This window comes from Hyaena hyaena, unplaced genomic scaffold (genome assembly GCF_003009895.1).
Source record: "Hyaena hyaena isolate Hyena2069 unplaced genomic scaffold, ASM300989v1 scaffold_221, whole genome shotgun sequence".
Classification (NCBI taxonomy): Eukaryota; Metazoa; Chordata; class Mammalia; order Carnivora; family Hyaenidae; genus Hyaena; species Hyaena hyaena.
In genome coordinates this window covers 660,051-671,382 of record NW_024080853.1, presented here as the reverse complement: position 1 = coordinate 671,382, position 11,332 = coordinate 660,051, and the positions used below count along the sequence as shown (strand labels likewise).

Genomic DNA, 11,332 nt, shown 5'->3' with positions numbered 1-11,332 from the left:
GAGGAGGAGGACAGCTTTCTGAACAGAGCACAAAGGCCCTTTATGTTTGGAACCTTTCTAACTTTATCAAAACCCACCACTCCACACACTGACCACAAACCATAGCTTCCTGAATCTGAATCTTTCATGTTATTTCTTCCCTCTGGGCTGCAAACATTCTGTTCCCTCTGCCTGGAGTGTTATCCCAGTAAGCCAGCTTGGAAGCCACCCATGGCAGTACACCCTGGACCGTGGGGCTCGCTCCCTCCTCTCACTCCTTCACTGGCTCCTCAAGAAGGTGCTGAGCTTATCACATGAAAATTACTTCTCATTTAAAAATATGCTTCCACGATTCGAATTTAATAAGCCATGGATGGAAGGTCTATTTTTTTTTTAAGACGCTCCCCAGACTATTGTGAAGTGAGGCAAATGTGGCTTACATGGTTTATATCACTTCTTGGGCAATTAATCATGCCCTGCCTGGACTCCTTGTGATGATTATCATTATTTTTTTAAAGTTGTTGCTGTTGTTTGTTTTTTTGTTTGTTTTGAAGAGAGAGAGGCTGAACATGTGTGTGGGGAGGGAGAGGCAGAGGGAGAGAGAGAGAGAAGGAGAATCCCAAGCAGGCTCCACACTCAGCAAGAAGCCCCACGTGGGGCTTGACCTGATGACCTAACCATGACCTGAGCCAAAATCAAGAGTCTGATGCTTAACCAACTGAGCCAGCCAGGTGCCCCTCATCTTTACCATTATTTTATGCTTACCTTACTCACTGCATTCATCTAGATTCAACAATGTTCACTAAGGGACTACTATGTGCCAGGCACTCTCAGAGATGTTCATGGGAAGGAAAGTGGAAGGTCCCTGCTCACAGAGTTTACCTTCTGGAAGGGTGTACTGGGCAGAATGATGACATGGCCATGTCCCAACCTCCAGAATTTGTGAATATGTTACTTCACATGGCAAAAGAGATTTTGCTGGTGTACTTAAATTAAGGATCCTGAGGGGCGCCTGGGTGGCTCAGTTAGGCGTCCGACTTCGGCTCAGGTCATGATCTCACAGTTTGTGGGTTTGAGCCCCGCACTGGGCTCCGTGCTGACAGCTCAGAGCCTGGAGCCCGTTTCACATTCTGTGTCTCCCTCGCTCTCTGCCCCTCCCCCATTCATGCTCTGTCTCTCTTTGTCTCAAAAATGAATAAACTATAAAAAAATAAATAAATAAATAAATAAAGGATCCTGAGATGAAAAAAAAAAAAAATAGCTTGGATTAGCCAGGTTCTTAATCACAAGTGTCCTTACAGGGGAAGAGGAAGGCAGCAGAGTCAGCAAGAGAGAAGACTTGACAACAGAAGCAGAGATCAGAGTAATGTGCTTGCTAGCTTTGAAGACGAAGAAAGAGGACACTGAGTCAAGGAATGTGGGTGGTTCTAGAAACTGGAAAAGGCAAGGAAACAGAGTCTCCCCCCCCCCCCCTCAAGCCTCGGGAAGCAGGGCAGCCCTGCCATCTCCTTGATTTTAGCCCAGGGAGATCCACTTTTGGAATCCTGACCTACAGAACTATGGGATAATAAATGTTTGTTGCTGGAAGCCATTAGATTCTGGGTGATTTGGTGGAGCAGCAAAAGGAAACTAATAGAGGTACAAGCTGCTTCTGTATCTTGCAGGTATGTGATGGACCTCCGCAGCTAGATCATATGTACTTGAGGGCTCTGTGTTCTGTTTGATGTTCCCTCCCAGCTCCCTGTAGGAAGTGGGGGCCACAGCGGAAGCTCAATATACTCCTGCTATAGATTCTGAGAGTGGAGGTGACGATGGGTAGGAATTTGCGGCGGGGGCATGAGGCTCGCGGAGATGAAAGGAAGGGGAAGCTGTCAGTGTGAGCGAGGTGTTTGAGGTCACAAGGTGATGGTCCCAGCGGAGGCGCGTTCTCAAGCTCCAGGATGAAGTATCTTCTGAGGTTGGAGTAAAAAGCCTGGGGGAGGGAATCTGGCGCAGGGGCAAGGGTGGAAGGAATCCTATTCACTGTGTACGTTCCTATTTCCCAATTTTTATATCTTAATTTTTAACCAGAAATTTACATTAAATTTTAAACGAGACTTCTATTCAGAGATAAGCCTGTGAAAGTCGTCACCGCAGCCGGCTTGTGTACATGTATTTCCGGGCCCCGCCCAGGCCCAAATATCGAGTCCGAGGACGAGCCCCGGAACGCGCCTATTTACCAGGCACCCCCAAACCACCCCGAGGCCCCACGCCCTCACTCCGCGGAGCTCGGGCCGCGAGGTGCGGTTCCGGGCGCGGGCGGCCTCCGGCCGGGGAGGGCGCTGTGCCTGCGGCGCGGGGGGCGGGCCGGGGGCGGAGCGCGGGGCGGCCGGAGGCTCCCGGCTCCCGGCTCGCACGGCTCGCCGCCCGGGCCCCGGCCCTGCACCTGTGACTGTCGCGGCGCTCGCCCTCCCCGCCCGGCGCCCGCGGCCCCATGGCCCCGTCCCGCCTGCAGCTCGGCCTCCGCGCCGCCTACGCCGGCCTCAGCTCCGCGGCCGGCTTCTCCATCTTCCTCGTCTGGACCGTGGTGTACAGGCAGCCGGGGACCGCGGCCATGGGGGGGCTCGCAGGTACCCCGGGACGCGCGGCGGCGGCAGGGGTGGGGGGCTCGGGGTGCCGGCTGCGGGAGGCGCTGTCTGCTGCTCCCGGAGGCTCCCCGCGGACGGCGCTTCCCCGGGGGCCGGGGCGGGGGCGGGGAGCTGTTTACCCAAAACCGCCGGTGGGCAGCTGGGCCCGGGCGCCTGCGGGAGCCGATGCCCGCCCGAGTCCGACCCGGCCAGCCTCCGCCGTTTGCACGAAACTGCCGCGCCGCCGGCCGGGCTGCCGGGTGACAGCGTCCTCCCCGCGCGCCGGCTTCCCCGCCACCCTCCTTACGACCCCCCCACCCCCACCCCCACACGCTTGTGCCCGAGGATCTCCGCTCCTCGAGCGCCCCTTGCCTGGTGGCTGGGTGAGGCAGAGGAGGAGTAAGTGGAAAGGAGGGCTGGGGGGTCCTGGGGAAGCCCCTCTCCCTCCAGCCAGTGCGGACCCCAGCCCCAGCAGAGCCCTCAGCGGAGACCTGGGGGACCGTGCTAGGGATCTGATAGAAACTGGACATTTTCTTCCCGGCACATCGGCGTGGCTCCTCTGGCAAGGTCTGAACGCCGTGCTGGCTGCCTTTTCTGTGCTTTAAAGAGCAGACGGGGGGGTTGGGGGGGAGGCAAGCGCTAGAGCGAGAACGTCAGGGTGCTGGTGGAGGCAGGGTCCTCACCAATACGCTGTTTTCGCTGTGCAACTTTGGGCACGCAACGAACCTCTCTGTGTCCTAGAATTGGTGTGAAGACAAAACATGTTCTTTCTACTTGCCAGCATTGCTTTCTGATACTTTCTGTGTGTCAGGCACTGTGTGCTGTGTGTCAGGCACTGTGTTGAGCATCCTGTTTCTATCATCTTTACATTAATCCTATGTAGGCATTATTATTGTGCCCATTTTGCAGATAAGGCTTAAACTGAAGCTTAGAGTAAATAAATAGCTTGCCCCAGGGTTACATAGCTACATGAACTAGTATGTGTGGGGAAAGAACTTTGGGAAAGAACACATAGAAGGGTATTACTTTTACATATGGTGACCTTACTCCATTACTAAAATCCTCTGTCCCAAAGAGCCCTAAACGCACTAACTGAAAGTAACTATATTTACTTATTGCCACCAAGCTTACTGAGTGCCATCCCTGGTAGAGAAGGAAGGGGAGGTGGGATTTCTGCCTTAAAAGAGAAGCATACCCACAGCCTAAGTCATGCCAAACAGAGCCTTTTGGGGGCATCAAGGCAGGGGAAAGGGCACCCTGGCTGGGATGCTCTCACGCCACCTAGGTGCCCACCCCCCACCTGTGGGTTTCTCCCCTCCCTGGAAGCAGCTAGCCCATCACTGCTCGGTTATCTACAGACCCCTGGCTCCCTCTCTGTGCCCTAGCCCCCCAGCTACCGTGTTCCCGAAGGTTCTCTTCCTGCAGCTTGGTGTTTGTTCCTGTTGGCCCTGCTGCTTTCTGCTTTCCCCTCGGGAAGGTGTTGTCTTCAGCCGAGGCCTCGTGGCTGCGCTGAGAAGCTGAGATGAAGGGTCTGCTTGTGGCTGAGAAGGAAGGGCCGTCCAGGGGACCAGAGCTAGCTAGTGTGTCAGACTCCGGTCCCCCGGGGATCTGAGCCCCGCCTGGCTACAAGACCTTGGGCACATTGATGCCTCCTGGGCCTCAGTTTCCTCATCTGTAAGGTGTGGGAGAAGATATGGCTGACAGGTGATCTTGGAGGCTCCCCTCCAGGTCGGAAATGCTAGTTTAGCACTCTCTCTCTCTGCAGTGTTCATTTCGCAGCTGCCTCTTGGAAGGCTGTGGAAAAGGCCCTGTGGCCTGGACTCCAGGGAGTTTGGGGTTTCCCTCTGACCCAAACTCTGCCCTCTCTCCCTCTGGGAAGGCTTCCCTTGGCCTCTGAGGCAGCCCAGCTGTGGAGGGGCCTGCAGGGAGCGGCACTAGTGCAGCCGGCCGCTGGAGCAGTCTGGCCTTCCAGACAAGCTGGATGTGCAGCAGAAGAGCCAGGCTGCCTGGTGGGGGTGCAGTGGTGGGCAGAGGGGCCCCCCCAGGGCAGAGTCCCCGGGCCTCTCCAGCCTGAGGGGGTTCTGAGGGAATCTGTAGCCAGTCAGCCTCCTTCCTCTTTTGGGGGTGAAGCATCAGCAGATTTACTGACTTGTGAGCACCCCATTTCTGACTTGGCATTTTCCAGCGCAGAATATGCTGAGTCACCGGAGGGCAGCCCCAGTGCGCTCCTTCCTTCTCCCCTGCATGGGTGGAGACCGCTCTCTCCTACCCTGAGGGGCGTCTGGGAAGAAGTGGCTTGGAGGACAGGCGGTAAAGGGGTAAAGGCGGTTGCAGGGGACATGGTTTCCTGGGGGAAACACAGACCCTAATCCCTGGACACAGAGTCTAGTAGACCAAGGAAAGATAGGAATAGAAAAGTCGCTCCAGCAGTCTAAATGGCCCCGGTTCTTCCCACACGAGCTGGGAGGGAGGGCAGCACTGGGGCTCAGGGGCTCGCTTTCCCCCAGGGCAGGGGTAGAAGGCAGGGGTACGAGAACAGACTGCAGCCCCGGCCTGGGTTCCCACCTGTCTGAGCTTCTCTGCGGGCTCCCCTGGCCTCCTCCTGGCTCCTCCCCTCCAACCCAGCCACTGGTGATACTCTCACTGGCCACCTCTGCTCCTTCCTTGCCCTTGTCCTGTTAGCTGGGAGCCCCAAGTGGAGCAGGGGCTCCACTCATTGAAGCAGGTGGGGTGTGGTGAGGGGTGAGGTCTGGAGTGGGTCTGCAGGCCCCAGGAACTGTCCACTCTGCCCTGAGCTGTACAGACCAGGCTTCCTGGAATCCAGAGTATCCTGGGGAAGATGGCAGACCTCGGGGACAATTGCCTCCTGCCTGAGGCGTGGGAGGGGACTAGTGCAGGCTCCTGACCACCTTGGGTAGGTCCCTGTTCCAAGGGCAGTGGTGGGAGTCCTCATGGGTGGGAATGGGCCTGCTTCCAGAAGTGCCTTGTGTTTATCTGGAGGCAAGGCCTGTGCGCAGGGGAAGTGAGAAGTGGGAAAGGTTGTGCCTGCTTATTAATTACTAAAGAACTAGTACATGGAACACCTGAAATGGCCATCTTCCTTTTCCTACCCCCTTTTGGTACATGGATCGGGGGCGGCGGGGAGTTCTGGGGGCCCTGCTGCAGCATGGCCAGTGGCCTAAGAGATGGCATTTCCACAGGGCCCTATTTCAGCATTTCCTAACTCAGAAATTGCTGAGTCACAGAGGAATTACTCTGACCTCCTTATTTTTCTCCTGAGCGGGCTCCAGAGTGCTTGAGTGGTAAAGGAACTTAGAGCTCCTCTACTCGAGCCCCTCTGCGGAGGACTGAGAAAGAGGGTAAGCAGAACAGTACCATGCAGATGCCCATTAGACTATTCCTTCGATGTGCTCAGTGACAGTGTGCCTTCTTCCTAGGGCCCTTTAAGAACCCAAAGGGCATCCCCAGATGAACACTTAGGATGCCTGTGAGAGGTCTGGGAGATGCTTCTGGAAGGGTGGCTGGCACGTGCTCCAGATGGTATAAGATGTAAGCTGAAGCTGCAAGCCACCTCTGGCCTGCTCCCTTGCTGTCTAGGGGAGGATCTCACAGCTGGAGGCGTCCACGTTCTAAGCCCCTGCAGCAGGTTGGGGTGGGTAGGAACAGAGTTGGGAGAGTGTGGGTCAGACAAGGTGGCAGGGGAGGCAGGGGGTGGGGCTGGCAGGGCTGAGCCCTCTCTAGGGTGGAGGCCTGGGGTTAAGGAGTTTCCAGGCTGGTGGGACCTTTGGGCTCCCCCATTTCTAGATGTGGAAATACAAGGCTCTGAGAAGTCACGAGCAGCACAGTAGTGCCAGGCCCCAGGCTTCCTGGCTTCCAGTCTCGTGGTTTGCCGTCCCTTGCCAAGCTGCCTGAATGTGACAGCTTCTGCGCACTGATAACCAGAGCATAGTTCTGTGACAATGCTCCCTCCTGCCAGCCTCTTTTTCCCTCCTAACTTAAAAAAAAAAAAAAAAATACACACACACAGACACACACACACATATATCTGTGTATATATATATATGTATATATATACACAGATATATATATGAAAAATCTTGGGCATGTAAAAAAGGATAGATGATTTAATGAACTCCCTTCTACTTAGCACCCGGTCTAAGAAAATATCACAGTTGATGTACTCTCCTGCCCACAGTCTCCTGTCAACTTCTCTTCCTTCTCTCCCTTGCCCGAGATAACCGCTTTCCCCAGCCAGAGGCCAGCCCTTCCTGTGCACATAGGCTATTCTGCATGCAGTGCGTGCGGCTGCCTCTCGGAAAGGTCTCCTGACTCCGAGGATCCAGCAGCCTGTGTAGCCCGCACCCAGGTGGAGAGCTTAGCTGGGTCTGCCTCGCTCCTCATTCCTTCCTTGCTGGGACCCCGTGGCCCTGCTCCAGACCCTTGCCAACGGAATTGATATTTGTTCCACTCTTGGGGCTGCACTGGCAGGCATGGCCTGGCACCGAGGGCACTCATTGTATTGGCTGAGTGGCAGCTGGCAACGTAGTTTGCCCCGAGGGGAGGCCCAGGAAAGGCTGCCCTCTCAGCAAACTGGAGGGAGTGACATGGACTCTGGCCAAGAGCAAGAAGGCCACTTGGGTGCTGAGTGGCCTTGGGGGTCTCACTGCTGGGCCTCCTCACTCTGTAAGACCTAACCATGGAGTTGCGAAAAGGCCACTCTGGCCAAGAGGTCAGCCACAGGCCTTGAGGTGTCCGCGTTCTGGCCTCTGAGGGCCAGGTGGAGCAGGAGCATCTGGGTGAGAGGGCTGCTTCCCCTCTGTGGCCCTCAGGGCAGGGAGTCACAGGTTCTTGGAAAACAGGCTGGACTGCATTGATCCCCACACCTGCTGATGTCAGGCCCTCTTCACACCCTTGAAAAGTAGGGAAGCCCCAAGGAAATGTTGTTTACGTGGGTTCCGTGGGTTCTGTCTATCCAGATGCACCGTACTAGATATTAAGACCGAGAACATTTTCATGCATTTTGAAGTAATATTAGCAATTACATTGAGTCACCATAAATAACATTTTGGTACAAGAAATATTCTTGTTTTTCAAAACAAAAAAATTAGGGAGAAGAATGGCATGGTTTTTTTGCACATCACTTTAACATCTGGCTTAACAGAAGGCACCTAGATTCTAGGGGCACCTGGGTGGCTCAGTCGGTTGAGCATCTGACTTTGGCTCAGGTCATGATCTCACCGTTTGTGGGTTCGAGCCCCGCATCCGGCTCTGTGCTGACAGCCAGCTCAGAGCCTGGAGCCTGTCTCAGATTCTGTGCCTCCTTCTCTCTCTGACCCTCCCCTGCTCACACACACTCTCTCTCTCTCTCTCTCTCTCTCTCAGAAATAAATAAAACATTAAAAAAAAGAAAAGAAAATCCGTAAATGCAACCTTTCTAAAAAAAGAAAAAGAAGGCACCTAGAGATTCTCTTATTTACTTTTGCATTCAAGTCCTGCCAATGCCAGGGGCCTTGGAGCGAGCTTCCAGAGCATTCTACTCCGTAGTCAGGAGGTGGTGAAAGGCCAACTTCATCCTAATATCATTATGCAAACAGCTCTGGCCTCTGGGGTTCCGGGGTCCCTTGCCTGGAGGCCTGTTCGAAGAAAGGGGAAGGGTGGCCCGATCCCTGGGCTGACATGTCTGTCCTCCTCCCCCCTCCCCCACCGCAGGTGTGCTGGCACTGTGGGTGCTGGTGACGCACGTGATGTACATGCAGGATTACTGGAGGACCTGGCTCAAAGGGCTGCGTGGCTTCTTCTTCATGGGCGTCCTCTTCTCAGCAGTCTCCATCGCCACCTTCTGCACCTTCCTTGTGCTGGCGGTCACCCGACACCAGAGTGAGGGCTGGTCAGGGAGGGAAGGGCGTGGGAGGGCCATGGTGGGGGCGGGTGGGGGGGTGGCTAGGAGCAGACCCGGGATTCTGGACCTGGTTACAAAGCTTGTGTCCAAGGGGGTTGGGCAGATCACTTAACCTCCCGATGCCTGGGACTTCTCAGCGTCAGGGAGGGGAATGAGTACCCTCCCCTAGGGTTGGAAGGGTTCAGTGAAACGCGTGGGAAGTGTTGAGCGGGTACGCGCGGGGGCGCGGCAGGTCAGCAGTGAGGAGTGTTCTTAGCCCAACGGGTTAGTCCTTCTGCCCAGCTCTGGGATGGGAGCGCCCCCTGGTGGCTGCGATCTGCAAGTAGGCAAAGGCCCTTCCTGGCCCTAAGGAGTCAAAGGCTAAGCAGGTTGGAAGCGGCCCAGGGTAAATGTAGGAAGGCACAGTACATGATACAGACCTATGTTTGGCCAATCCTGACCTTCCCTCATCCCCACTGCCTCCTGCCTGCATACCCTGAATGCTTTAAAACAGCTATCACACCCCATCTCTCCTGGAGTTTGTGGGGACGGGGTGGCCCTGGGCTGTGGCATGGTGGCTGGGGTCCAGGGCAAGGTCCTCTCAAGTCACGCTTGGGTTCCTGTCCCCCGCAGGCCTCACAGACCCCAACAGCTACTATCTCTCCTGCGTCTGGAGCTTCATCTCTTTCAAGTGGGCCTTCCTGCTCAGCCTTTATGCCCACCGCTACCGGGCTGACTTCGCCGACATCAGCATCCTCAGCGATTTCTGACCCGAGGGGTGAGGTTTCTGGACCCCAGGGGTCCTCAGGACCTGGACTCAGCCTCAGAGACACCAGGCAGGCCTGCCACACCCCCTGGAAACCCTAGATCTGTGGCAGAAGATACATAGCAAGAGGACTGCGGTCTTTCAGGAAGCTGTCCCATCCCCGCTGTGGGGAGATCTGGGTGCGGTGGAAAGGGGTCCTTCCTGCCAAGTTGCTCCTCCTCGGCCTGGCTGGAGGGCAGCTTTTGGCCTTTTCAAATGGATCTATTTTCTTAGCCCTCAGTGAGGAATCTTCCTAAGGAGGGCCAGGGCAGTGAGTCAAGGGGTAGGGCAGTGAGCCTTGACCTATGCCTGGGGGCACTCTCCCTCTGGCCAGGCTGGGAAGCTGAGAGGTCAGGCCAGGTAGGGGATCTCTGGTAGAGGCTTCTCACCCCCCAGCCTGTTGTCCTTGAGAATCAGGTGGCTTCACTCTTCAATCCCAGAGATGGCAATACTTGGCTCTCTTTTCCCGAGGCCTGGGGACCTGAGAGTTTAGTGTCCCTCATCTCCCCAGAGCTGGTCTCCCATGAGTGTGCTAGAGCCACTCATCCTCATCCTCGCCATGCCCAAGCCCTCTCTTTTACACATAGCACCACCCTCCCCAAGCAGGACTCCCTGAACAGGGCCAGACTAAGTGTCTGTGGAAGGTGCCCTGCCCCCAGAAGGGCTGTGGGGAAGGGGGCAGCGTGGTGCAGGCTGGAAGGAACCCCTCAACTCTTTGCCCATGCACCTCCACCCCTACATTTCCATCACTTTTCACACGCGTTCTCCCTGGCCACGAGACACCCCACCGATCCTGCCCCTGCCCACTGCCCTTCACCTAGAGCTTTTGTCTTTTTTAATCTCCTTTCTGAAGGACCACATCTGCTTTTCTGCCTATACACTGGCACAAGGGCTCATCTAACCAGGAGGGAAGGAGCTACTGTTACATAGGTCTTTTTATGTTAGGTTGCCATTTTGCACGGTCTATCCTTTCCCCACCTGATGTGTCCTGCCCTTCAGCTCTTTGCCTTATCTGTGTCACTGTCACTTTAGCAGAAATACAGCAGCCATTTGTATCAGATAGGCTCTGGTTGTTTCTTGAGGGGTGGGAATCTTGGGTGAAGTGGGGGCGGTGCTGTGAGCGCAGGGAGTAGGCAGAAAGGGCCATGGTGGAGGGTCTCTCGTTAAACCGTCTCCTTAGCTCAAGCTGTGCCCTGGAGGGCAGGGGGAGATCTGTGTCTCAGGGGCTGGAGGCCCTCTCCCTCTGGCCCCTCTTGGCATGGGGGAGCCCAGCGGCTTGGCTTTCAGCCCATCGATGCCCAGAGGCACAGCTTCAGCACCCCCAGTGGTATTTAGTGTCTTGTCACCCAAGAGGCCAGAACAGAAGTGCAGGGGTGAACCTGTTTCCGTTCGTGTTCTCCCAGGCTGAGGGCTTGGGGCCGGGTCTGAGGTGACGCAGCTGCTGTGCCTGCTGCCTGAGAAACCTGGCCGGCTCAGACCTATATAAAGATGGGCGTCGGCAGCCTGGCACCTTCCTCTCTGGTGACTGGATGAGCTTGTCCCAGCCTGTTGCCTCATGCTTGGTCTCTTCCCTGGTGCATTCAAGCAGGGAGGGACCATAAACAATGTCTATTTCTGGAGTCTTTAACCGATAAACAGGCCCCAGGAGGTGACATGACTTACCCAAGCCCCCAGCTGGGACCTGAACCCAGGTAGGTCCGATTTGCCACTCTCTGGAGATATCTTAGCCAGCTGGGTCCACGTATCTATATCTCCACACTCTCGGTGGGCCTTGTGTGTATGGACTCAGCCCAAAGCTGCTGCCTCTTTATTACCCCCACCCGCCGTGGGCAGGTGGTGGCAGCTAGGGTGCGTTCAGAATGAATTTTTCCTGCAAGGGAGCTGTCACAGAAGGGCAAGGAGCTGGAGGGGGTGCCGGCCCACAGGCCAACCCCGGCCCCTCTTCTACACCAAACGAGAGGCACACAGTGCGTGTGGCCATATGCTCGCCGTACACCCCTCACCCCCAGGAGGCCCTTCCACAAGCACCTTTAAAGCAAATAAAACATTTATTGTTCAGATTTT

The 11,332-nt window shown here is 55.8% G+C and overlaps 1 protein-coding gene across 1 annotated transcript; it reads left to right on the top strand.

Moving 5' to 3' along the window:
* Window positions 1-2,375: 2,375 nt before the first annotated feature.
* SLC48A1 (solute carrier family 48 member 1) lies at window positions 2,376-11,326 on the top strand. Its single transcript, XM_039243094.1, has 3 exons — window positions 2,376-2,588; window positions 8,295-8,462; window positions 9,097-11,326. The coding sequence occupies exons 1-3, from the start codon at window positions 2,453-2,455 to the stop codon at window positions 9,231-9,233; spliced, it is 441 nt and encodes a 146-aa protein (XP_039099025.1). The 5' UTR covers window positions 2,376-2,452; the 3' UTR covers window positions 9,234-11,326.
* Window positions 11,327-11,332: the final 6 nt, after the last annotated feature.